Genomic DNA, 26,139 nt, shown 5'->3' on the forward strand with positions numbered 1-26,139 from the left:
CCTCCTTTGCTAAAGATCGGCCTCAAGAAAAGATTTAGTTTGTTTGGTTGGTTGATTTTATTCCCTGGTACTGTAGATTAGACAACCCTTTGTGATTGTTTTCTTGCCTACTTTTCTTTTTTTCACCTCCCCCCCTCCCCCATCTCCTTTTTTCAGTCCGATTGCGTACTCTCACCCCACATCATCTTTTGGTGTTCTACCAACTACAGTACAAAGTAAATTGAAAGTCAAAAAAGGTTAGGTTACCCTTGATATCGGCTATCTTCCTGGCTGCCATACCTCGGGCATATGATCGTCGATGGAACCGTTCGCTGCATAGGAAGTACAAGACAGAAGTTTGTTGATCTTCTTTTTGCTCCGCTCAGCCTATTTGATAACATTCTGGAATGGAATATCTGTAATTGTTGAAATTTACGCAACCGGCAGAATAATTCCACCTTGTCACAGTAACAAGTCACTGACTGAAATGGGTTAGCTTGAGCTTCACACGGCACTCATTCATGAACTCTACAATAATCGTAGCAAACATAATACACAAAAAAAAGACAAAGTTCCTGAATGACCTTTTTTTTTTCTGTTTTCGCCCAAGAGACTCCGTGCTAACTGTCTAAATGTTGAAATATGTATAAATATACCGCCTAGGTATTGATAAACCCCCCATAACTCCAGTGGTCTTTTTTAATGTATCAGAATTCTATCTCTGTTGAATGAGACGGCCCTGTATACCATAGAACAACAAAAAAGTAAAAAGTATAGGAGAAAAGTGACATGGAAGTAAATACGTAGCTCATGGAACACAGTTTAAAATCAACACACCAACTCCCAAATAGAAAGACAACGACACTCAGATGAAGCAACTGAAACTCAGTTTGCATCACCCGTCGTGTCCACCACAGGCGGGCATGTGCAGAACAGGTTCAGATCGCCAAAGGTGTCGTCGACGCGACCGACCGTCGGCCAAAACTTCTTCTCCCGGAGCCAAGGGAGCGGGTAAGCGGCCTGGTCGCGGGTGTAGGGCCTGTCCCAGCCGGCGCCACCGTTGCCGTCGCCGCTGATGATGTCGTGGAGCGGGTGCGGGCTGTTCTTGAGGACGTTGCCCGTCTTGGGCTGCCTGCCCTCCTCGATCTCCCTGATCTCAGCGCGGATGCTGATGAGAGCGTCGGCGAACCGGTCCAGCTCAGCCTTGGACTCGCTCTCGGTTGGCTCAACCATGAGGGTGTTGGCCACGGGCCAGCTCATGGTAGGGGCGTGGAAGCCGTAGTCCTGCAAACGCTTGGCAATGTCGATGGCCTCGACGCCAGCCGTCTTGGAGAATGGCCGGGCGTCAAGGATGAACTCGTGCGCGCAGCGACCCTTGTCGTTGGTGTATAGAATGGGGTAGTGCGGCTTGAGGCGTGCGAGGAGGTAGTTTGCGTTGAGGATGGCTACCTCGGTTGCCTTCTTGAGTCCGTCAGGGCCTATGGTGTGGGTAAGCACGTTAGTATACGGTCAGATTATTCTAGACTATGTAGATGAAGGTGGATACATACCCATGAGAGCCATATAAGACCAGGAGATAGGCAGGATGGAAGCACTGCCGTGGGGAGCAGAGCTGACGGCAAACGATGATGCCTCCTCGGACTTGGCACCAGAAAGCGAAACTGCCTTGGTCTCGGCCTCACGCACTGCGGCGTTGGGCAAGAAAGGACCCAGATGGCTCTTGGCACAGACGGGACCGGAACCCGGACCACCACCACCGTGCGGGATACAGAAGGTCTTGTGCAAGTTCAAGTGGCAGACGTCGGCACCAATGTCACCAGGCGAGCACAGGCCGACCTGGGCGTTCATGTTGGCGCCGTCCATGTACACTTGGCCACCGTGGCGGTGGACGATGTCGCAGACCTCACGGATCCTGGGCTCGAAGACACCAAATGTGCTGGGGTATGTCACCATAATGGCACCGAGCTCGTCGCGGTACTTCTCACATTTGGCCTGAAGGTCCTCCACGTCGAGGTTGCCCGTCTTGACATCACACTTGATGGGGACCACGCGCATGCCGGTCATGGCGGCCGATGCGGGGTTGGTTCCGTGAGCCGACACAGGGATAAGGCAGATATCGCGCTTGTCATCACCTCGGCTCTTGTGGTAGGCCCGGATCGCCCGCAGTCCGGCGAATTCACCCTGCGCACCAGAGTTGGGCTCCAGAGTCACCTCGGACATGCCTGTCACCTTCTTAAGCATGTCATTGAGGGAACTGATCATATCAGCCCACACTGGCTGGTCGTTGGCTGCAGGGTGCGACTGCGACCAAGCCGGCATAGAAAGGGTGGTCATCTCGACCGAGCCGTTAAGCTTCATGGTGCATGAACCCAACGGAATCATCGAGTGCACTAGCGAGAGGTCCTTGGACTGGAGGTGGTAGATGTACCTCAAAAGTTCCGTCTCCGAGTGGTGAGAGTTGAAGACAGGGTGTTGCAGATACGGGGAAGATCGCTTGAAGTGTCCTGGCAGCTCGGCCGACACGGCCTTGGTGAAGCTGTCCTTGAACTGCTGCGGGCTAACGCCCTTGTTTGGTGCGTAGGTGGACAGCTCTGCCAAAAGCGAGTTGATGTCCTCTTGCGTTGTTGACTCGTCGACCGTGATGGAAAAGCGACCGGGGGTGGTCAACTCGCGCACTTGGAACTTGTCCTTGGTGGACTCCAAGAATTGCCGCAGAGTCTCGCGGGAACCAATGTCAACAACAATAGTATCCCAAGCAACTACACCATCGATAGCCTTGGTCTCAACGACAGAGAAGCCAAGCTGCGCCACGGCAGCCTGGACGTATTTGGCCTTGCGCACGATGCCCTCAGCGATAGCCTTCAGTCCCTCGGGACCATGGTAAACGGCATACATGACCGCCACGTTGGCCGGCAGGGCCTGGGCAGTACAGACGTTGCTCGTGGCCTTCTCTCTTCGGATATGCTGCTCACGGGTCTGCAGCGCCAATCGAAGGGCCCGGTCACCGCGGCGGTCCTTGGACACACCGACAAGACGGCCGGGAATCTTGCGCTTGTGCTTTTCGGAAACCGCAAAGAAGGCGGCGTGCGGGCCACCGCCACCCAGGGGAACACCCAACCTCTGCGAGCTTCCAAAGGCGATGTCGGCTCCCCACTCGCCGGGCGGCGTAAACAGAGTCAAAGCAAGGAGCTCTGTAGCACAGCTGAGCAGAGCTCCCTTGTCGTGCACACGCTTGGCCACGTCACGGTAGTCGGCCAGTCCACCAAGGTCATCGGGGTACTGAACCATGACACCCACGACGTCGTCGCCGAGCTCTTCTAACCGTTTGTTGAACTCGGGCGAAGGAATTGCCACCTTCTCAATCTTGACACCGAAACCCTCGGCACGTCCCTCCATGACCTTGATGGTCATGGGGTTCATCGAGCTGGCCACGAGCATCGTCTTTCCGGGCCTCTTTACCCGGGAAGACGGAAGCGAGTTGATAGATAGTGTCATGGCCTCAGCTGCAGCGGTACCCTCGTCCAAAAGACTGGCGTTGGCAACGGGCAGACCGGTCAGGTCCGAAACCATGGTCTGGTAGTTGAGCAGCGATTCCAGTCGGCCCTGGCTCACTTCGGCCTGGTACGGCGTGTAGCTGGTATACCAGGCAGGGCTCTCGAGGATGTTACGCTTGATGACCTCGGGGGTCAGAGTGTTGTAGTAGCCCTTTCCGATGAAGCACGGAGGGGGCGAGTCACGGCAATGGGCTGAGATGCTCGACGAGATCTCCTGCTCGGTCTGTTTCCGCCACACACCCATCGGCTTGCTCAACCGCACGTCAGCGGGAATGACCTCTGCGACAAAGGCGTCCATGGACTCCATTGGCGGGTCCAGAGCCTTGAGCATTTCCACCTCCTCTTCCGCATCGGGTCCAATGTGCCTGTCACTGAACTCCTGAAGGCTGTGAATCTTGGGGAAATCCTTTTGACGGAGCACATCTTCTCCCCACACGCCCGATGACTGAGCCGAGGTGCTCTGATAGCGGCGGAGAGATGACTGCCAGGCAAAGGCACCGGCTTGGGATGACTTTCCTAATGTTTGCTGTCTTGAAGAATCCAGACCGGAGCTGTTGAAAAGACTCCGGGAGCTCGACAGAAGCCTCACCTGTGAGGACTGCACCTGTCCAATCCTGGCCACATGGCGGGAGAGAGCTAATGTTCGTGACGACATGATGGGCGTATATGTGCCTCGCCGACACTGCCCCCCTTATATTTCTCTTTGACTTTTTTGTCTTTTGTTTTGCTTTATGACTTTTCTTTTGCGTTTTCTTACTTTTCTGGAAAAAAACAGATGAGTGTTGTCCTCTAGCTTTTATTGTGGAAAAACTAAATGACAGATTAGAAAAAAAATCGGTGAAGAATGTGAAACTGCAAGTACAACTTAAACGATGTCGAATCAAGTAGGGCCCCAGCCAACCTTACATGCCTGGCCAGGAGCACCCGTCCGTTATCGGTTGGTCAGCTGACCGGTATTATAGCTTAAACTTGCCGCAATTCGATCAATTGGCAACCAGTCCGTGTCCAACAAAACAAAACGGTCAATTCATCTATTACGATTCTGTGGCAATTTATTTTTTTTCTTGTGATTTAAGTCTCCCTTGACAACGCTGCTCTGATCGCATAAAATAGCCTTGATCTTCTATTTTTGTTTCTCTTCTGCAACTTAGGTCTAGTCTAGTCATCATCTTTGGTCATGAATCTTTAAAGCCTCGATAACCACACACTAAAAATCCCCAAGATACCGGCGCTAGTCAGGTCCGGCCATTAACCGTGGGCCACGGTTATCTTCGGCCCCCGCCACATGCAAGATTCAGATGCCCCGCCAATCACAAGCTCGAAATCTCTGCACCTACCGCCCGTCTTCCGCGGGATAATTAAAGTTTACCTGCTATCAGCCTGACCCTTGTCGCTTGAAAGTGGCCCGAGAAACGGAGAAAAAAAAAAAGTCGAGACTCAATTTTGCTAGGCGCGCCGACATCATCACGTAACGACCGCAGAAAAAAAACAAAGAAGACTGCATCGACCTCAACTAACTTGCAAAAAATTTAACACTATTTTTTTTGTTTTGTTTTTCCCACACCGATAAACAAACACTTTTTCACACCGCCCCACATAAGCTGTCACGATGTTTGGAGGATGTAGGTTTCATCCTTTCATTTGCAACTGACTACCTCTGTCTCCCCTTTCTGGTTTTGTTGTTGTTGTTGTTGTTAAGTCTTGGCAGTTTTGGGTTGCTGTTAAGTCTCAAACATTAAACGTTACTGACAAACAACCAATTGCCCCCTTCGAACAGTCGAGCCACCCCAGCTTTCGGAGGAGCAGCTTCGCATGGCCGAGGAGGAGGCCACCTTTGCGGTCAAGCACTTTGTCGCTGCCAGCGTCATTCTCTACTTTTGTGAGCAGCCCCCCTCGCCGTTTCTTGCCCCCCCCAAGGGTCCGAAAGAGTCTTCTGCCAGTTAAAAACAAACCGACATTTGCTGACTTGTCATGACTCTACTGTAGCTCCCTTTGCCATCGACGTCGTTTCGAAGTTGTTCTGAGAGCAACGCTGGAGCCTTTTTTTTTTCCACCACACTACGTCGAGTTTGAACAAAAGTGCGCAGGCTTGGTCCCCGGGGTGGACATCGGTGTCTTCAGCAACGCCGATCCCTCACCGATAGTTTCTACACCCTGCACGATCTGTTCTCCAGCTCAATATCTTGTAATCATCAAAACACACGACTCTTGGAGGCGGGGGATCTTCCGTTTCAGCATTGGAGGAGGACTCATAGAACTGTACAATACTGTATGACAAAAAGCTAGTCACATTATAATGGACTCATGACAACAACGCAAGCAAGATCACCAAGTCACCTGGGGCCTGAAGGAAGCGGCTCATGTCTACATATCATGACTACACTGTTCAGCCGCAGGAACAATGGTGGGGACTGCTCAGGTTTCCAGCTATTATGATCAAGGAAGCCTCGTAGGATGCTTACCTACGCCAGGTCAATACAGACGTCCAGATGACAACGGAACGGACAAAAAGGGCCTGTGATACCTGGTCCAGAATGTTCTACTGGAGCTGACAGTTGCTTGGGACCCTTTCTCAAGTAGACGCCGTTTGTTTGGTGAATTCCTATGCGGATGGTCCCGAATACTAAGCGTCTGACCGATACAGTGCTAGTGAAATACGGGGTACTTCACTCATCCCATCTGCAAAAGCAAGACAGAAGCAGACGAACGATACAGTCTTCCGCTTTGATCCACGCTGATTGAATTCCCCAGACAACGCCAGTCAAAACACATCAAATGTAACGGTACATCAGCTACATACAATACTACATTGTTGCGGTCATGGTTAAAGTTTGCTTCCCCGTGGAGAGATAAGACTGTAAACAAAAATGTAACAATGCAAAATATGGAATGATAATCTAAGAAGAGAAAAGAACACATTTCCGAGTCTAAATTTTTGGCTGCCGGTCTTGAAAAGTAAAGCTCACTTTGCCTTCATAAAAACCAAGTCGGCTCTAAACACCCTGGCATCGATGAGGCCGCGGGAAAAACTCAGTCAACCTGTTTCTCACAACCGATCCTGCCGAGAAGCTCCTTCCGGTCGCTGTGCCCGGGCAGACTGACCCCAGTGGCGGACGAGGCCTGCCTCTTGACGCCCGACCGCCTGCCCCACCCCTTAAAGTCAATGTCCTCTACGCCGACCTCCTCCTCGATCGGCTCGTCATTGTCGTCTTCAGAAAGCGTCGTCTTGCCACCACGGCCGGCGACAGCATCCTTGAGCGCGGCACCCGTCTTGTGGTACGAGACGCCATCGGCCTCAATGTCCTCCTCCTCGCCCTCTTCGTCGTCACTGCGCGTATCCTCAGCACCCGTCCCGCGTAGGACCTTGATGGCGACGCGGAAGATGGCCACAAGCCACACCAACAAGATGCCCTGGAGGAAGAGGAGCGACGTGAGGAATCCCCATTTCACCCCATCGTTGAAGCACACCAATGCATCGTTGTTGATGAGTGGCTCCAGGATGTAAACAAGGCCGCGCTCTGAAGGCACCGGGTGAGGTCCGTCGATCTTGTCAGCCGGGCCGCGGAAGCAGCCGTCAGGCATGACGCTCGGCGCCTCCTTGTATATAGACCAGCACACCGTGAGGTACACGAAGTGACGCGCAATAACCCAGCTAAGCATGAAGAGACCGAAGAAGACATCACAGGCAGTGTTGAAGCCCGTATATTTCAAAAGTTTAGCAGCCTAAGCGCAGCACATTGTTAGCGGTTGGGGCTCAGGTGATTTTTGACAGCGCATATAATAAGCTTACAGAGAACACAATGTCGACTCCGTCCATCAAGATAAGGATGAGGTTGCCGACACGCGTGAAGCCGTAGCGCCATGAGGTTGAGATGAGGATGATGGTGACTACGTGGTGTGCAAACATCTGCCAGTGGTCTTTCCTGCGCTCCTCGATATTAATGACGAGGATCTGTTGGAACCAAAAGGCAAGTTGTGCGAGCATGTAGACGCGCATCAACCCACTGACCTCCCTGTTGGGCCAGTTGGTCCACAAGTTGGTCAGGTTCATATAGTAGTCCGAGTTGCAGTAGATGTACTGTAAAATCACCTAATTAGCAACTTCGCACAGAAGAAACGGGCGGCGCATCTGGGGTAACGAGGCAAACTCACCATTCCCATGGGCCAGAAAATAGCATAGTAGAACACAAGATAGCCCTGCTCACTGAAGCGGTCGATGGTTTTCCTTTTGGTGATACCCCACCATCTTGCAAGCGGCGCGAGAACATAGTCCATGGTACCAGCCCTCAGCGCTGTAAATATCGTAATATAGAAGAAGATCTGGTAGGCATCATCCTTGCCAATACCGTATTCGCCGGACCTTGGGTTGTAGTAGGACTGAGAAAAGAACTTGGTTGTGTATTTGCGGCTCTTGGGAAAGAAGATATGAGTGAGGCCGAGGAGTGCGAGAAGGTTCATGGATAGCCCTAGGGAGTGCGCATTGATATTAGTGTTTTTTTGCTCAGGGTATAATGCGAGTATCAGCATAGAAAATAGCAGAACATACCAATTTGGTGCTTGACGCACCACCTCGTAAAGCCAGACATGGCCACATCTTCCTTCTTCTTTGTGCGCCGCACCTGTGCGTAGGGTGGCCTGGCAGGAGCCAACTCCCTCTTTTGCATTTGGTCAAGCGCCATGGTCTGCTTGCGGGCGGCGCTAGGTAGAATAGTCGAATTCCTTGTGGCTGCTTGCGAAAAATCACCCAGTAGTTGGTTAACTTCTTGATACTGCAGAACAAAAATGTTCGCGTGGCCTGGTCCAGTAAGCGTATGCGCGCGAAACAAGGTTTCTCTTCAGCGCTAGCCCTGGAGACTGGATGTTCTCCTCGTCTGAACACGTGGAAAAGGGCCCCAATTGACTTTCTGCGCAACCTGCAGGCGGTTCGCTGCTGTTCAGCAAGTAATCGGGCGAAGCCCCGAGTTCGGGTGGGCTAGGGGCACGGCGCGGGATTGTTGAGGACCGGACCGCGGTCGGTATGAAAGATCGGAGCTAGCAACGAAATAATTGACTATACTCGTTTATAGGTCCGCGTCCAGGTGGTAGCTTCCCAGGAACACGAAACAAAAAAAGTGAGAGTAAAAACAAAGATCCTGGTCGCAAGCTTGTCCAAAAGCAAAGCAAGAACAAAAAAGGTCTAATTGCGAAAAAAAGAAGACTTTTTTGCGTTATCAGCTAGACTGTTGGAGGGAAAGCGAGGGCGTCCGTCAAAGCTGTCTTTTTTTGTTTTTTTTTTCTCTCCCTCTCTTTTGTTGTATGGCGAAATTGGCCGAGTCTTGGACCTCCCTTTCGAGAAAAGGGGACCTCTGGCGAAATTCGAATGGAAGTGGGGTCGCCTGCGGAGTGTTGGGCGGTGTGCAGGTCCTCTCCCGAAAGGAACCCGCAGTGTTTTTCAATGGCGGGGAAAGGGGTTAACAGGGATCAGATTCTCATCGGTATCCGCTACCAGGGTGCTCTGGTCTGATTATGGCGATAGGTTCTGGTTGTCTGTATCTCGATGTGTCTTGTCATGAAGCCAAGGTGCTGGTTGTTGAGATGGGCCGTCCGGTTCTAGCTTGCATTGGAAATTCCTCGTGTCGGTTTCCAAGTCAAGCAAGTCAGTTGGTCATAAGGAAGAGAGCTTCCGGCGAAGCACGCACGACTCGAATCTACCAGGTTGTCCTAAATTTCCTGTTATAACAGAGTAGGAGGATCGTCAACCCACAGGGATGAAGCCAGCGGCAATACCAACGAAGCGGGGAATGGCCAGCTGGGCCTACATTGCGCTGCAAATCCCACCATTGTGTCGGATTCTTCGTCTTTCGGCAAAGACTGCTACTGACACGGACTTGATCCAGCGAATGCCAATGGTCAATTCCAGTCGACTAGATAAGTCAGGTTACAAGAACGGCCTACAGACGGATAACAAGATCTTTTAAGAGGATTTAGCGAACTATGCGTTGATACGTCCGGCGCTGCGCAAGAGAATCCAGCTAGCTCAGTAGCCTGACGTAGTTGCATACACCAATGCATCAAGCTTGGTTGACATATTTGACAGCGAAATGAAATCATCATGGTAATTTACAGCAACACGCGTGCCCAATTAACTTTTTGGTCTCTTTGATTGCCATTGAAGATGCAGATAATAATATCATTTCAGCCTTCAATTGCACTTTAGACCCTTTATCGGATGAACTGCATGGGTCCGAAAGGTGGAATGGAATGCCGGCAAGTCTTGGAAGCAATGGAAGGAGGAAAAGCGGCTGGAAGTTCAGACTTGTATGCAAGGGGCCGCCCGTAAAGCGTACTGCGTATTTCAAGGAACCTTTGCCAGGGTATTTACTGTAATTGCGTAAACTGATATTAACTGCATAAGGTACTTTCTAAGAGTTTCTTTTAGTTCCACGAAGCTTTCAATGAGAACGGGAAAAAAAAAAAAAAAAAAAAAGAAGAAAAAAAAAAAGGAGAAAAACAAAAACAGGAAAGCTGTATCCCCATCAATTGAAAGACTGTCTTTTCGCATTTCCAGTTTATATTCGAGTCTCCGGTTCGTGTTATTCGCTAATTTTACTACAGTATCCTCCCACAGCTTGCGTTCAATAAGCTTGTTTACTTTTTTCATTATCCCAGCAAGCACTAGGGTGCTGGGTTGCCGCGTTTGCCGCATCGGCGAAATGGCGTCTGCCGGTAATCTCTTTGAGGTTGGCCTCATTGGCTGGAGCTTCAGAGGAGAGCATGTGGCTAAAGTCCTGAGGCTTTCTGTGGCTGGTGTGGCTCGGCATGATCGAGGCTCTGCGATCACGTGGGATATGCAGCTTGGCAGGGATTACCCCGACCCCTGCACTAAGTAAAGCAACTCACATTGGTGACGCCAACCATCTGTGGGGTGATCTGATGACCCGCGACGCTTCCACAACCTTCCTCGTGAGGTTCTCTGCCTAACGCTACGCCTTATATTGTCCGCCTCAAAGCTCTTGTCGACCGCTGGGTAGTTTTTGAAACTTACCTCCAAAAAGTACCAACCGCTCTGTAGACAAATCCTCGTTTCGCCCTGAGAAAACAACAATGGCTGCAAACGCCAAGTACACGGCTGCTCCGACGCAGGACCCTGATGACCACCTTGATTACACCTCCGCTCCGCCGTCCTACCAGGCAACAGGCTCCACCGCAGCGCAGCCCTCCGATGCCGAGCGTCTTGCCAGCGGCGTACCGCGGGCGAGCGAGGACGACCTCCCCGATGACTTCAAGTTTGGCGGGAATGTGGCCGAGGCCACCATCGAGATTCGCCACCAGTTCATCCGCAAGGTCTACTCGATCTTGACCGTCCAGCTGCTCATCACCGGCGGCGTCAGCGCCCTCGGGTTCATGAGCACTTCGTACCGAGACTGGGTTCGGGCGCATCCGGGCGTCCTCTGGCTTTCTGTACGCAGCCCCTATCATTTCCCTTGCAGTGTACATTGAGGATCGTTCGGAATAGCTTAGAAACTAACATTCACCAACCTTGTAGCTCTTCGGCGCCATGGGCATGATGCTCCTGACGTACTGGAAGCGCAAATCCTACCCCACCAACCTACTTTTCCTCGGCGGCTTCACTCTACTCGAGGCTTACACCATCTCCGTGGTCGTGACCTTTTACAACTCATCGGTCGTGCTCAACGCCGTCCTCCTGACGGCTGGCATGTTCGTCTTCCTGACCGCGTTCGCCTTCCAGACCAAGTACGACTTCACCTCGTGGATGCCGTACCTGTTTGGCGCCCTCTGGGGCTTGGTCCTCTTCAGCTTCGTCGCCATGTTCCTGCCCTACAGCTCCACCGCCGAGCTCATCTACGGCTGCCTGGCCGCCCTTGTCTTCAGCGGCTACATCCTCGTCGACACCCAGCTCGTCATGCGCACGCACCACGTCGAGGAGGAGATTGCTGCCGCCATCAGCCTGTATCTCGACATTATCAACCTGTTCCTCGCCATCCTTCGTATCCTTAACAGCCAGCAGCAGAACTAAGGTATGGGTGGCCACGAGTAGTTTGGGTTATTCGATGTTGCTATTCCGGGTTTAGTTTGATTTTTGGTATCAGGAAGAACAAAGTTATCGTCACGCTTAATTGTACGATTCTCAGAACCTTTGGGTTGCTATTGTTTGCTATTGTAATGGTTTGTATGATTCGCGAGGCGCTAAGGGAACTGTACGGAACTGGACGGACATGTCGGGATATTCCGTACCGAATACATGATTTCGGTATTTCTTTTTACTTTCTTGTTGGTTCTGCACAAATTTTGGATGGAAAGAGCCCTCTCACTAAGAAATTCGTTATATAATTTGATATTGCTCGTCGTATTCGTGATTGCTGGTACTGATATATTCGCCCAGATTCCCTAACGCCATCCCCCATATTGCCGTTCTCCAACCCCTCTGCACATGCCCTCAATAACTAAACAACTCCTTACAGAATGAACAAGAAGAAAACTGAAAATAAATAAACCGCTGCGTAACGTCGTCCACTGTTGCTGTCCAAGTTGCGCACTCCCAATAAAACAACCTTTCCTGTCGTCAGGTTCAGACAACTTCCCCGTCGATGAGTATGGCCCGACGGTCCAATGCCCAGCATTGAGCAAACATGCAAGCAAGTGTTGTCTGCACCGCCTAGTAGCTGGTAGGCGACCAAACGCTCTCATATCTGTGTCATAAATCGCTTCCATCCTGACCTAACAAGATTCCTCTCCCCCGTTTGCTCTTGAACCAACTGGAACCTCTCCCACCGCGCATCGTGACCTGCTCCAATCACGATTATCTCATCTTCTGTAGGCCAGCCAATCTCGCCTTTGTTCGGTTTGATGTTGATGGAATAATCATTATCTTTGCTAGAAGATAATGGCTGCCCATTCCGGGAACTGCCCACCCTTCTGGAGACCCCAACGAGGTCTTCTGCGTTGTTTGCTGGGCTGTTGGCAGAGGTAGTCGGCATGGGCGAATCATCGACGGAAGCGAACGTGATCTGCGCAAAGGATGTGACGTCTCGAAAGTAACGGGGCATCAGCGGCAGTTGACCGAGAATACCCCATCTTGTAGATGAGTTGTTTGTGGTGGAACTTTCGCCGTTTCCCGCGTTTCCCACCTTTGTCGTCGGTGACTTGACGATAACATCACTATCCGAGAATCCCACCCCTGGAGTATTAGCCGCAGTTTGCGCGCCGGTATTACCAGTGTTATTGTCGGTGCCGCTCTTTGATGATGGAATGTCGTATAAGTGTAGTGTGCCCTTATCCGAGGTACACGCCAGCATGGTTCCTGTTGGATTAAAGCGAAGCGAAAAGACCTTTGCAGGATCCAGCCCTCTCCGTAACTCGATCACACGCCCGCCTGTAACAGTTGAAAACACCCGGAGGAGTGTCCCCTTCTCGCTTGCTGTAGCCACTAGTCTTCCATCTGGACTGAACCGGATGGCTGCGAGAGTGGAGGAGTGTGCAGGAATGATGCGGACAGTATCAGTGGCAAAGTTGACGAGCTGCACTTGTCCCGGTGTCCTTCCAGGAAAGGCTAGCATGTCTCCCGATACCGAAAGATCAGCAAGGCCCAAAATGTTGTCGGCTGTCTCATATGATGTTATGAGGTCTGGTTTCTTGTCAAACTTGTAGACGCGTACGCTGTTCTTCAGTACGACTATTGTCCGTTCCATTGACATCTGAACGCCACGGATTGGCAGTAAGGTGCTGATCTCCAGGTAGACCTTGTTTGCTTGTACGTTCCAGAGTATGAGTTTGTTAGGGGCCCATCTAGCAGGCTGACCACCGCCAACAAGTCCAATCACATTGCTAACACCCCTCATGCTGGCGATTCCGACCCCAGACCTCAGATCTGTCAACATGATTAGTCACCAAAAAAACAGTGCACCAGAGACGGCAGGTCCTTGCATGTACATACCAGAGGTTGTTCTCATAACACAATCCCGGCTCATAAAGACTGCATATCCGTAAGTTAATCCAACCACAAAGCAGGTGGAGTCACTATTGAAGGATGCCGATAGGGTCGTCCGGGTAGGAGGACCCTCGATGGCTGGTCGCGTATTCATGGTTGAAAACTGAGATGACGTCTTTTATGTCGATCCAGGTCCTGGTGAAATCAGAAGTAAATGATGAAGAAAGCCGGAAGACCTAGTAGACCGATAATGGCCCTCTGAGCATGAACAAACGCACGCCACAGCCAGGAATATGCACTGATGCGGGATGTTGGTAAATCGAGTCAGGCAAATAATTGTTGGTTATGCAAGACAATGTGACCAAGCCAAGGCCAAACCTACAACGGGGTTGTGGGTGTTGGGATGCGCTGCCGGCCGGCGTCGTTTACGATGTGGATACCCGGGTTCAAGGAACGCCGATCGGCGACTTGACGGACGATGTTGCTCGGCGGGAACGGCTTGGTAGATGTAGATATGTGCAGGCGAAAGAAAGTCCGTGACCAGAAAGCTGAGGCACCGATAAATAAGATCATGTGATGCGTGAACCGTAAATAAAAATAAAGTATTATCTATACGTGAAGAAAATCACCTGGAAAGTCCGTGGGTGCTCTGAACGTGACGCCCCAGGTTCGATGAGGCTAGAGTAGAGGCACCTGAGGAGCTTAAAATCAAACGTGACTGGCTAGCTGCCTTATGTAAATCGTCTGCAGGTTCAAAACCAATCCAAAATACTGGCCAAGGTAGAAAACGCACGGAGCTTTCGCTTGTACAGCGATCCACGCTGCATAGATGTAGGAGCGATCAGTCCAACAAGCCCGTGCCGTTTCTAGAGATTGAACCGATGATGGATAGACGAATTATATTTCATGTTGTCAATGCCTGTACGGTACTTGTATATTGAGATACCAGTCGGAGGCAGGTAGTGGGGACTTTCTGGATTACTCACAGCTGGTAAACTGCTCGTGTCGGTAAAGGCAGGCGCCGCCAGCTGTCAGTCAAACCCCATGTAACCCACGCAGATCCTTGCGTTGAAGATATGAACAGCTCGAGGGCCCCTGAATTTCTGGCATTGGCCTGTGCTTCAGAGAAACAAACGAAACTCTGTATTTGATTGGCCATTTGTGATAACTTAGATCCACATCACTTCGGGACCCTGTCCCGTGGCGCTGAGACGGCAACCACCCCTGTCTTCGTCTGGTGTCTCCTGCCTCCCGCTGCAACAAATTGTGAAATTGCATTTCGAGTGCCGCCCCATCAAAGAGAGCGGACCACACCTCCTTTATCGAGCCCAACTTTGATTCAACTTGTGCTGAACAACAAGAGACAGCAACTTAATTCTTGTCAGGACAGCCAACAACCAAGGCTGCCGATACACGTTGAACCATCCAAAAAACTAAACTTCTTTCAAGTCGAACACATGTCATTCCCCGCCGTACGTTGACCGCAACCTCCTGGACCGCTTCCCTGCCGGCTGGATTGTTCTCTTTGTGAACAGACAACCGACCCATCTTACACATACACAACATTCCAGAAAAAACAAAACACCAGCCATTACACGGCCAATTGACCGTGCCGACACTCTTTTTCGATCAAATCGCTGACAGTGACTCTTTACCTACGGTTAGAAGATGATGCGCCGTAAGAAGAACGTGAAGAAGGGGATTCAGTTCTGCCTGATGGTCTGTGGAGCCTCAGGGACTGGTGAGTTAACCTATTCGATGTCCAGCTTTCTGCATGCAACAACCACTAACGTTTCTGGCGTGCACAGGCAGGACTACCTTCGTCAACACCCTCTGCGGCAAGACTGTTCTCGATCACAAGGACTCGGATGACCCTACGTCGGCCCACGTCGAGGAGGGAGTCAAGATCAAGGATATCACCGTTGGTGCGTTGTTGTGAACCACACGCGAGAAGAAGCACAATCAGTATGGCTAACTAACATGTGCTTCAGAGCTTGAACTTGACGAGGATGGAACACGAATTTCTCTCACAGTTGTCGACACACCAGGTTTTGGCGACCAGGTAGACAACGAGGCCAGGTATGTATTGCATCTCGAATGTGGGCCCAGAAGCACGTACAAGTGCTAACAGACGCCGCTCAGCTTTTCGGAGATTGTTGGATATCTCGAAAGGGAGTACGACAACATTTTGGCAGAGGAGTCACGAATCAAGCGTAACCCCAGGTTCAGAGATAACCGAGTTCACGCCATGCTCTACTTTATCACGCCGACTGGTCACGGGTATGTCTTCCACCGGCTAGAACACTGCATGTATACAGACTGACATGATTTCAGTCTCCGTGAGCTCGATATCGAGTTGATGAAGCGCTTGGCACCGCGCGTTAACGTTATCCCCGTCATTGGCCGCGCCGATTCTTTGACCCCCGCAGAGCTTGCCGAGTCCAAGAAGCTGGTCATGGAGGACATCGAGCACTACCGCATCCCGGTTTACAACTTCCCTTACGATATCGAGGAGGATGACGAGGACACAGTTGAGGAGAACGCCGAGCTTCGTGGCCTGATGCCGTTCGCTATCGTCGGATCGGAGGACATTATTGAGATTGGCGGCCGCAAGGTCCGCGCACGTCAATACCCGTGGGGTGTGGTTGAGGTTGACAATCCTCGCCACTCCGACTTCCTTGCTATCCGCTCTGCACTGCTCCACAGCCATTTGGCTGATCTGAAGGAGATCACCCATGACTTCCTCTACGAGAACTACCGTACCGAGGCGCTCAGCAGGAGTGTTGATGGTGGTGCTGGAGTGTATGTTCATCCGTCGCTGTGTTGCAATTTCCTTGGCTTTCATGCAGTTTATGCCTTGATGCTAACTCATATCCTGTAATAGCGACTCATCGATGAAGCCAGAGGACCTCGCATCCCAGTCCGTCCGCCTCAAGGAGGAGCAACTCCGTCGCGAGGAGGAGAAGCTCCGCGAGATCGAGATCAAGGTGCAGCGCGAGATCAACGAGAAGCGCCAAGAGCTGTTGGCGCGCGAGTCTCAGCTGCGCGAGATAGAAGCTCGTATGCAACGCGAGGCTGCCTCTTCTGCGGGTCCCCGCGACGGCTCGGAGGCAAACGGGGAAGACGGCAACTAGAAGACGCCACCCACAAGTGCCTTTCCCCTTCCACCAATCGGCTCGCCAAAATTTGGTATCGTCGAAGGGCTGTGACAACCTCACTCTATGTCTTTTTATTGTCGATGTCTAAATCAACGAACCTCAAAATTCTCTGGCCGGACGGATAGAGCTTTTTATACCACCATGGAAATGGAGATGGATATGTTCTCGTGATTTACCGGCGGGGTTGTGCAAAGACAAAAATAAGGCGGTTTCGGAACGTGGGTCAAGGCCAGGTCTTTCCGCAAGTCTCTTGTGCCGTGTCATTGTGGCGCTAGGAGATATGTGGCTTCTTTTATACCCGGGGTCCGAGGGGAGTTTAGGGGGTGACTGATGACAAGGAAGGCATATCAACGTTATGTCTCACTTGCTTCTGTCCTTCATCTTCTCTGCACCCTCTTCAAACCTACCCCATCTTTGATTAATGCCTTGTTCCGACAGCAGCACACTCATGTTATGGTCTCCTGTTTCTTATCTTCAAAAGACTTTCCCAAAACCCCCTTTATTCTATTTTTCTATTAGCTTCTTTCTACCAAATTTCTAATGCAGATATCCACAATGATCATTTTTGTGTAGGTCACTCATATCATTGCGTGACAAACCTACAATCGAATTGCAGTTAGCATAACGTGAACGTCAACAGCTGCTTCCCCTTTTCTGTTAGACAACTTGATTAAGATTAACATAGTTGGTATATAATTTTCATCACTTTGGAGACTCATCAATGTGTTACCTTGAACCTCGGGTCTCTGGCAGCAGTAAGGTGGAGTGGCCATATTTGGGTTGGCAAGACTGAAAAAAAATTAAAAAAATAAAAAAAAAGAGGAAAGAAAAGAAAAACCCTTGAGCGTATATACTTCTTTTGGTGTCTTTTCTTGTGGCACGAGTATCTGGCAGCAAACATGAATACGCTCTTATTTTGGATTCATGGGGTATCATCATACACTTAGTATTGCACATGATCTTTGAGACTCAGTCCCTCGGTGACCTGCTCCTTGGTCTCTCGTTCTTTCGCTCATGGCGCTCGCGACTATCGTGCAGCCGCCTATGCCGCTCCCGATCATGCCTATCCCTGTCCCTATTCCGACTATCCTGTCGAACGCGATCTCTACTCCGGTGGTGCCCATCGTCGTCCCTCTCCCGCCTTCTCCGGTCCTTGGAATCATCCCGTCGCCGACTATCCCTGTCCCTGTGTTTGTCCTTGTCCTCGTCCCGCCGTCTCCTCTCACGCGAACGGCTGTCGTCCCTCCGCTTCCTCCGTTTCCTGTCCGAGTTTGCCTCGTCATCGCTTTCTTCCCTGTGCTTTCGCGAGGATCTGTGATGGTGGTGGTGGTGGTGGTGGTGCCGCGAAGACCTGCTGCCATCCTTGTCCTTCCGCCTGCTGCTCTTTTTCTGTTCCCTCGCCAGCGCCTCCTCGACCTCCTTTTTCTTCTCCTCGACGAGGAACTCCTTCATTGGATCGTCGTCATCATGCTCCATCAGCAACTTCTGCAGCTCCCTCTCCTCCTTCAACAACGGCCTCGCCACCTTATGCGCTTCCTCGTCCTCATCCTCCTCTTCCTCAACGACCTGACCCTGCTTCTTCATCATATCCTCCCAGCCGACCCTAAACTCCTCGTCGTCCTCATCGTCCCGGCCCTTGTACCGCGCGTGGTCGACGCGCATCATGCGGTCCTTGATGACGGCGCCGCCGAGGTTGTCGACGGCCAGGTCGGTGCTGCGCTGGTCCTCGTACTTGAGCCAGCCGAACCCCCTACTCTTTCCCGTCTCCTTGTCGCGCACCAGCTTGAGGAACACGGGCTCGCCGTACTGGCTAAAGATGGTGATGATGTCGCCCTCGGACAGCGTGTCGTCCAACCCGCCAAAGTAGACAAAGGCCGTGTCGCGGTAGTCGGCGTGCCATGATGCTTCGGGGGAGCTGCATGGTGTGGGTGAACGGGTGGTTAGCCTTTTTTTCTAGTCTCTTTGCGTACTTTTTTTTTTTTTTTTTTTTCACGACGCAATGGATGATATTTGGCATGGGGGTTGACGGGGGGCTTTTTTGATTGGAAGCTTACATTCCCTGCTCAATCTCCTTCTTGTTGAGCGCCTGTATTGCCCTGATTTGGTTCATGATGGCCAGCTCGTGGCTTTAATTGCGTCTGCAGGTGCCGAGCTTCGAATTGGCTCTTTTGGCAGGAGTAAGTTGTGAGGTGAGAGCTCAAGGCTCGGCAAATGTGACGTCGCTCGGCGGCTTTCGATATGAATTCAAAGTCGCGACCGCGACGGAGCCCCACTATTCTTAATTGTACGGCGCTACTACGATACGAGGGTTAGGGTCTAGCTTAACATCCTATACTCTCAAAGACTTCATGAATGATTCCTGATTGCGCGTTTTTCTCAACGGTCTGGAACAAGCAAGTTATTTTTCTGATACGGCTAAAGAATGCGTCTCCGCATAAAATTTAGTTGTCAAAAACTTCATTTCGCGCTGAAGCCGGTGTGTTGTTTCACTTATCCAAAAAGCACCCCAGGTCCGGATCACCAATTACACAGCAGTATTTTACTTGAGGACGATATCCTGACAACTACATGTTCTACCTGGCCAAGAACCTTGGGCCAAAAATGACGATGTACGGTCAGGAGTAGTAAATATGAAGGCTGTTCCTGTGTCCTAAATAAAGAGCTTCGTATCTTGGTCATACCTCCTCGTGCAGTTTTCTTGAAGTGATCGCTGCTTTATTTTAATTGACTCTGTCTTCCCTCATCTTGAGTGCGCAGCATTCACCCAACCCTGCGGTTTCGGTAATCTAAACACCAAGACATGCCGATATCACCGGAATCCCTCGAGTCTTCAACGCCGCAACAACTGGGATAACATCCGGTAAACGCCAAATTCACAAACACGCGGCATTCTCGCCTCGAGGAGGTCAGGATGTTGTCTTGCAATGCACGAGAGTCTGGTAAAAAGCTGGCCCAATGCCTTTAATTGTAACAGCAGCAGAGATAGATGGTTCTATCAGGACTGCCCAGAGTGTTCTTTCAGCAAAAAAAAATGAAAAAGAAAGTGTTCATCTCCTAACACCTTGAAGTATTGCAGTTGTGCAGGTAATAAAGAAGTCATGGAATAGAATGGAAAGATCAAGAAATTGAAATGCATACAATACAAGAAGAAAATGAGTAGAGCATCAAGATAAAGAAGAACGCCGCCATGCAGTTGCGGTATAAGTAGGAACATGCAGTTGCCAAAAAAAAGTAGAAACTTCTGCTTGCCAACCAGGCAGGCCCTCACTGCACAGGGTGCTGCGCGGTCAAGGTTCTGTAGATAACACCAACGCCCAAACACCCATGCATTTCTTTTTCGAATCGAAAGTGATAAGACAGCAGCAGGTTTTATATCAAGCCGTGATAGTTTGTTTGTTCTGAGGTCTCAGAACGTTCTTACCGTATCCGCCGCCCATGTTGCCTGTGGAAAACGTATTATGTTAGCAACTGCCTTGGCGACTATGTGGCTTGTATGCAAGAGTACCTACCTGCAGGATAGTAATTACAGACGCTGAACCAAGCCCCCATGTCTTTGAACATGGTGCCCTTGGGGCAGAATTCAGCATGGCACCCGACCTTCTTAGTGCCGGCCCAGACAACCTGTGTGTAGTGACCATACTTCTCGAACTGGCCCGAAACCGGGTTATCAAGACCGTAGTTCTCAGAAGGATAGAGAGTAATTTCGCCGTTGTACCACATGTTGGTGATGGCTTGCGCGATGGCGGTGTTAGCGCCAAGCTTCTCGGGGTCGTTGCTTGATCCCCACATGGCGAGGTTCTGGCCATAACCGCCACCACCGGGGGACCTGGATATGATATGTTAGCAAGAAATCATTGAAAAATGACCGTAATTAGAGGCTCAACTCACAGGTCGTGCGCAAACTTGCAGGATTTTCCAGTTTTCGCAGCATAGTCTGCATACGTGCTGTCCCACTCGAGGGCACTAGCCGAGTTGTTCTCGCGATGGATGTTGTGGTGGTAAACTGCCGTATTTTCAAAGGCGTTGGAGCCCTTAGAAGCCTTGGAGTTGCTGTTGGACTGCTGCTTCTTGATGTTGGTCTCGACTGGAACACTTGGCTGTGCGGATGCTGCACTGGTCTCCTGGGGCTGTTGTGTTGTCGTCGAAACCGGAGACTCCACGGAAGAAGTCACCGCTGGTGGAATTTGCTGGGGAACAGCAGTAGATGTTGGCTCAGAATCTTCTGTAACGGTGACATAGACGATGTCGGTGACAAACTCTGTGTGGATTGCACGGTTCTCAAGAGGTCCTGCCAGGGCAAGGATGGCGCCGGAGGCAACAAGGCAAAGTGAGGCCCTCATTTTGGGAAAATGTGATTTGGATGGTGATAGTCCAAAAAAGAGAAGTCTGCAGAAGAGAGAGTTAAAAGGAGGTACTCCAAACAATCCAAAGAAGTTGCTCAACGAGTGTGGAAGAGTATTCGTGACGGTTTCGAAAGAACAAAAGCTGTTGAATGAAAGTGAGTTTTTAGGCTTGAAGTAGTAGAAAGAGTGAAAACTTTTGGTATTGAAGGAATGCGATATCAAAGGGAAGGAGTGGGTTCTGTCCGAAATTGCGACCTGTGAGGAAGGAAGGAATGATGTGGTAATGAATTTGGGCAAGGCGGAATGGTGGAATGTTTGATGACCCGGCAATGGCCCGACAATTACAGGAAATTTCCGAGGTTCCTCAATAGAAGCACTCTTTATTTCAAAATTGCCTGGCAGCTGCGTTTCTTTGATTTGCTTGCAGACAAAGGACAGGCTTTGTCTGTATTGACTCGACAAGCCAATAAAATTGGGTACGGCAAAGGCAGATAGGATAAAGCAATGGATGTTTGTGATTTACTCTGCGAGGCCGTGAGCCACAGTATTCAAAAAAAGAAGTGAGGGTGTTTTGCGATCAACAGTTATGGAAGGGATAAATGTTTGTACATGGGGTGAATGTACATGGCTCTTGCGTCGTGGGTTACTGAGGCAGGTATTTTTGTGTGCCAGTGCAGAGGGTGAAAGCAGTAGGTACATCAAAGTAACGTACTAGGAAGGCAGGGCATGTAGGTAAGGTAGGTATGGTAGCGTGCTGATCATCATTGGAAAGTTGTCGTACCTTTCGTTGTCCAATCTCGACAGGTGAAATGCCTGATATTGAGCAGCAAATCTGGATCTGCAGAAGAAAGCTGAGGATAATCTGTTCTGATATCCCCAAGGCTCCAGGAAGAACCGGCGAGAAAGGCGGTAGATATACGCCGATACTCCTGGAAGAGGGGAAGGAGTGTGGTTGAACAACAGAAAAACAGTTGTCAAGTGTATGTGTGTGTGTGTGTGCGTGTGTTAGACACCTCAAGACTAGAATCCCGAGATCGTGAAAGATGAATTCGATATCTCCCGAGAATATTTTGCCAGACTCAATGCAGGTCTAATCTAGCTTCGAATGGTCAGCAACGATCCAGAAAAGTCGTACGATACGGCGCAGTGTCATCAGTAAACGAATCTAGACGAGCCCTACGGTGAAGCCGTATTGTCTTGTTTACGGAGCTGGAGTCGACTCTGGACTTATCGGTCTTCACAAACTCACGCACCAAAAAAGTCCAAGTTTAAGTCTCGGAAGAACCTACATGGTGGTGGGTGGACCTTGATGCAAGGTAGTAATGTGCAGACATAAGATGCAGGAAAAGAACCGAAATAAAGGGGTATCAATAACACGGGACTGGCCTCAGAATGAAGGAGTTGGAATTTGTCGAAATTGTTTGTTAACAAAAGGAATTTTGGTTGACAGAAGGGATTCTTTAGACACCAAGGTAAAGAAAATGCCGTGGAGGATGAAGTTGTCGAGGTTAGATGGCGTTGCTGCAACGAAGCCATGCACTGGTGGAAGTTGAGGATGAAGAGTGTACTAGAAAGTTCGTCAAAAAATTCACTTCCAAGTCAGTTCGGGAATTCGCCCTACTTTGCAGCTGCAAAATGCCGTTTTCTCTTGCAAGTAATTTCGAGGAGTACAACTTACGGGAAGCTCGCTGAGGGGGGTGTGATTAATTGGGCTGAAGATGGATTTGTTCAACACACCCCACAAAAGGGAGACTTTTTCGGTGTGGATGGGGAAAACAGAAAGAGAGCGAGGGAGGGGAAGAAACAGAAAAAATTATATCAAGTCCAGGAACGTTGAGAACAGCCTAGGCGTTAACCTGGGATTTCTGACGAGAGACGCAAGCAAACGCATGGCTGGATCAATGTTCTTTGGCCTGGTTTTGGAGCAGCCAATACAGGCAGCCATCCGGGCAAGCATTTGAGATCGATAAGGTATTCTCTCACCCATTTTCTGGGAGCAGTTCACTCGAGAGTAGGGGTCTTGTTTACGTCACCTCAAATTGGGGTGAGATTACATGTAACAAACCTGAAAACTCTCGTGCATTGCCAAAATGACTGGATTCTGGAGTATTTTGTTATACCATTCTCCGCCATCCTGAGGTATCGTGGTGACATTTATTTTGTGGGGCGTTGTTAACCAGATACGTTTGTTAGTTGGTCATCAGCTACTATGATTTCATACAATTCGAATCTGGGACGGGAATAATTTGGATGTGACTTGTGTCGATGACTTACACTCAAAACAATGTACATGCTGAAAACTCCATATTTACAGATTGTACAATATTCGCAAATTGGATCTGGATCTGGATCTGATTATATTGAAGCCGGGGTATGCCCCTCCCGATTTCCCTCCCTGTGGGTATATTTTTGCTGTAGGCGGAGTGTGAGAGAGACGACCAACACACCAACCCAGGTTTCTCAGCTTCCCAGGTAGATGGACACACGGCTAGGTAAAGCTTTGAGGCTGTCATTCCATGTCGTAGCATGTGGTTTGCACAAAAGACGTGGCCAAAGTACAGTTCCTTTGGGGTTCCAGCTGTCATTCCATTCCCATATGTCTTTTCCCAATCAGGCAGGAACCAATCATCCTAGCGCCGTGAATAGACCCCCGGTACCTTGCAGCCAGTCCCACCCTATCAACGGCATCTGGGGTGGGGTGGCCTGGGGGTGAATGAAGATTCCCTACAGGGAATCGACCTGCGGTTACCAAATTTGCTTCCATTCCCGCCAAACACCAACCTACAGGTTCAACTATTTCGAAACAGGCCTCATTTCGCGGCCGGATGTTACCCCAAACCACTGCACCAATGAGTGACATGAATTCAAAATATGTGTCGCTTGCCGGTCTGAGGAATTCCAATTTTTCTTACATCTTCTGGGAGAGCAGTACCTCGCGGAGCTCCCTCCACTGCATTTCTTTGGTCGTCAATTTGTAACTCTAACAAGCGAGCAAGCGCCCTAGCGCGGGCGCCCGAGTCCAGACCAGGCCAGGCCGCCGACAAAGACGTGCATCTCGCAATCGACAGACTTGGCGAAATTCTTTCACCACTCAATCAATGTCGGCAACCATGATCTCAATCGAGACTTGGAACCGCGATGGCGTCGCTCTTGGCGCATTTCAGCTGTCGACATTCTAAGGACTGTTTGCCGAATGGCCAGCCGGCAGTCAGCTTTGCGACGACAATTCTAATCCTTGGAAGCAACAGCCCCTCGTTTGAAATTGCACAACTTGCAGGCACGGCAGCTGACTCTGCAGTCGTACAAGAGGGACGAAGTCGATACCAGTCCCACGGACGACGTGCCTATCCATCCAACCAACCAACACCGTGTTTTTAGCTTCTGTCCCCGCGCTATATGGGATGAACCGCCTGCAGCTATCCTTGACCCGGCCTGCGGGTGGTAGCGTTTGTACCTTCCCCTTTGCGCTTGGTGGATTATTTGAGCCAACCTTGGTGTCGTTGCCGCGCCGGCCTTGACAGACCCCTTTCGTGTTGTACGACCATCTGGAGCAGACACTCATGTGCCAACACACCAATGGTGCCCTCTCTTTGGTTCTGTCGTATTGATTAGAAGACTTTGGCTTCTAGATCTAGCTGGCTATACCTGGACGGGCATTGAGCAAGTGCGAAAGCGTCGCTAGTCAATCGCCACCAAGCCCACACCTTTCTTGCGGGTCGGCCGAAGCCTTAGGACTGCCTGGACTATCTCAAGAGTTCGACTACATCAAGTTGCTTTGGTACGCACGTGTGCTCTAGTTCTACCAACACAGCTTGACTACCCAGGGTCCTGAGAATGTCTTGGCTTGGCTCCGGGCCACTATACGCCTCATATTCATGTCGAGATATTTGCCTTCGTCTCTAGGCCGACGGCTTGATTGAGGAATGGCCAGCTGGACCTACCAAAATGCATCGTGGTACACACATTGCGACCGTCATGTCGGGACCCCCATAACTTGTTTCAATGTCGAACACAGCGTGTGGCTTTGGCTGCTTAATAGCAACACGTACAGCATTCCGCTCTCCTACTGTTATCCACCAAAGAATGCTGACCTTGTTCCGGGGGGCGCTGGCGGTGGCGTCTCCTGTACAACCTTTGAAACTACCTTCTTTCTCGGTGTTCTGACTTGCACCTTCGGTTATGCTCCCCGCCGATTTGCCCACGGGAGAACCGACCCTTCCAGAGCCCCGTCTTTTGATCCATCCGATAGTAGCCTTGTCGGTGGTTACCGGGCTTGGAATGAGATTCATCTTCCCACCCGTCTCCGCTGTCTCTCCTCACGTTCCACAGTTCTTTCCAGCACAAAACCTTGACCCCTGACGGATGACCTTCCGGATGGTGTGGAAACTATTTTCCTACCTGGGCGACCTTTTTGCACTTCTTAAGCCATGTGAGCCACAAGTGGGACAAGCCTGTCTTAGAGTTGTGAGAAGGTCTGGACGCGCAAATGCGCCAACAGCTTGTATTTGGTTGAGAGTGATTGATGTGCTGAGAGGCGCATGTCCCTGTAATATCAAACTGCTGCGCTGACCCTACATTCTTATTGCCCGCCAAGCCCGGATCTCCGGTGGCGGCACTGAAGTAAACAGGTCGTCCGAGATGTATGATCTCGGATGCGACTTGCTGCTTAGTCCAACTAGGCTCGGAGATAATGCGTTTATATACTCGAAAAGTCGTAGACAAGGAGAGCTGCATTCATATGCCACCAGTCAAACTATTGACTACGAGAGTCATTTCGAAAGAAACCAGCAGCGGAAAGCGAGGACCACGTTGACAACCAGATATAACAACCAGATGACTGTGTCTATAATCCTGTCAGCAGAGTCTGCCTAGAGCCTCATTAACACGATAAATATCGCCCCAGTTGCACAGATGCTGCATTGGCTCATCTCGCACGAGGTTCTCATGGGTATACTCGCTCTCCTCCGTGACGGATTTGCCGCGGCATTCTATAGTCAGCCTAGCCACAACTGTATGCATCAACAATAAGCAAGTGCTCCATATGACCGTTTCTCAAACAACTTGTGTCTTTGATCGGACTTATTTAAGCCAAAGAGCTGCGGAAGAACACAAAGCCAACCCCAGCGGTGATACAAGCTTCGACCGTTCGCTTCTAACTGTGACGAGGGTCTCAATGC

At 50.5% G+C, this 26,139-nt stretch overlaps 8 protein-coding genes across 8 annotated transcripts; 3 read left to right on the top strand and 5 right to left on the bottom strand.

Annotated features, from left to right (window-relative positions):
* Window positions 1-563: 563 nt before the first annotated feature.
* Window positions 564-4,345, bottom strand: PgNI_10251 (uncharacterized protein). The gene is made up of 2 exons (XM_031130225.1): window positions 1,530-4,345; window positions 564-1,457 (listed from the first exon to the last, which is right to left on the bottom strand). The coding sequence occupies exons 1-2, from the start codon at window positions 4,186-4,188 to the stop codon at window positions 865-867; spliced, it is 3,252 nt and encodes a 1,083-aa protein (XP_030980236.1). The 5' UTR covers window positions 4,189-4,345; the 3' UTR covers window positions 564-864.
* Window positions 4,346-4,506: 161 nt separating this feature from the next.
* PgNI_10252 (uncharacterized protein) lies at window positions 4,507-6,221 on the top strand. Its single transcript, XM_031130226.1, has 3 exons — window positions 4,507-5,155; window positions 5,311-5,412; window positions 5,520-6,221. Exons 1-3 carry the CDS (start codon window positions 5,143-5,145, stop codon window positions 5,555-5,557), a joined length of 153 nt encoding a protein of 50 aa, XP_030980075.1. The 5' UTR covers window positions 4,507-5,142; the 3' UTR covers window positions 5,558-6,221.
* Window positions 6,222-6,451: 230 nt separating this feature from the next.
* Window positions 6,452-9,191, bottom strand: PgNI_10253 (uncharacterized protein). The gene is made up of 4 exons (XM_031130227.1): window positions 8,080-9,191; window positions 7,686-7,999; window positions 7,324-7,611; window positions 6,452-7,256 (listed from the first exon to the last, which is right to left on the bottom strand). Exons 1-4 carry the CDS (start codon window positions 8,210-8,212, stop codon window positions 6,564-6,566), a joined length of 1,428 nt encoding a protein of 475 aa, XP_030980074.1. The 5' UTR covers window positions 8,213-9,191; the 3' UTR covers window positions 6,452-6,563.
* A 1,425-nt stretch (window positions 9,192-10,616) lies between these two features.
* Window positions 10,617-14,246, top strand: PgNI_10254 (uncharacterized protein; the record flags this gene model as incomplete). The annotated part of the gene is made up of 2 exons (XM_031130228.1): window positions 10,617-10,973; window positions 11,059-14,246. The coding sequence occupies 2 exons, from the start codon at window positions 10,617-10,619 to the stop codon at window positions 11,548-11,550; spliced, it is 849 nt and encodes a 282-aa protein (XP_030980235.1). The 3' UTR covers window positions 11,551-14,246.
* On the bottom strand, window positions 12,218-13,615 carry PgNI_10255 (uncharacterized protein; the record flags this gene model as incomplete). The annotated part of the gene is made up of 2 exons (XM_031130229.1): window positions 12,218-13,401; window positions 13,468-13,615. 2 exons carry the CDS (start codon window positions 13,613-13,615, stop codon window positions 12,218-12,220), a joined length of 1,332 nt encoding a protein of 443 aa, XP_030980234.1.
* Window positions 14,247-14,704: 458 nt separating the features above from the next.
* On the top strand, window positions 14,705-17,195 carry PgNI_10256 (uncharacterized protein). Its single transcript, XM_031130230.1, has 7 exons — window positions 14,705-14,933; window positions 15,127-15,202; window positions 15,270-15,386; window positions 15,453-15,540; window positions 15,604-15,741; window positions 15,796-16,263; window positions 16,346-17,195. The coding sequence occupies exons 1-7, from the start codon at window positions 14,919-14,921 to the stop codon at window positions 16,593-16,595; spliced, it is 1,152 nt and encodes a 383-aa protein (XP_030980233.1). The 5' UTR covers window positions 14,705-14,918; the 3' UTR covers window positions 16,596-17,195.
* Window positions 17,196-17,588: 393 nt separating this feature from the next.
* PgNI_10257 (uncharacterized protein) lies at window positions 17,589-18,783 on the bottom strand (the record flags this gene model as incomplete). Its single annotated transcript, XM_031130231.1, has 2 exons — window positions 18,674-18,783; window positions 17,589-18,534 (listed from the first exon to the last, which is right to left on the bottom strand). The coding sequence occupies exons 1-2, from the start codon at window positions 18,727-18,729 to the stop codon at window positions 17,589-17,591; spliced, it is 1,002 nt and encodes a 333-aa protein (XP_030980232.1). The 5' UTR covers window positions 18,730-18,783.
* Window positions 18,784-19,993: 1,210 nt separating this feature from the next.
* PgNI_10258 (uncharacterized protein) lies at window positions 19,994-20,959 on the bottom strand (the record flags this gene model as incomplete). Its single annotated transcript, XM_031130232.1, has 3 exons — window positions 19,994-20,061; window positions 20,129-20,445; window positions 20,508-20,959. 3 exons carry the CDS (start codon window positions 20,957-20,959, stop codon window positions 19,994-19,996), a joined length of 837 nt encoding a protein of 278 aa, XP_030980073.1.
* Window positions 20,960-26,139: the final 5,180 nt, after the last annotated feature.

The sequence above is a fragment of the Pyricularia grisea genome, chromosome VII (genome assembly GCF_004355905.1).
Source record: "Pyricularia grisea strain NI907 chromosome VII, whole genome shotgun sequence".
Classification (NCBI taxonomy): domain Eukaryota; kingdom Fungi; phylum Ascomycota; class Sordariomycetes; order Magnaporthales; family Pyriculariaceae; genus Pyricularia; species Pyricularia grisea.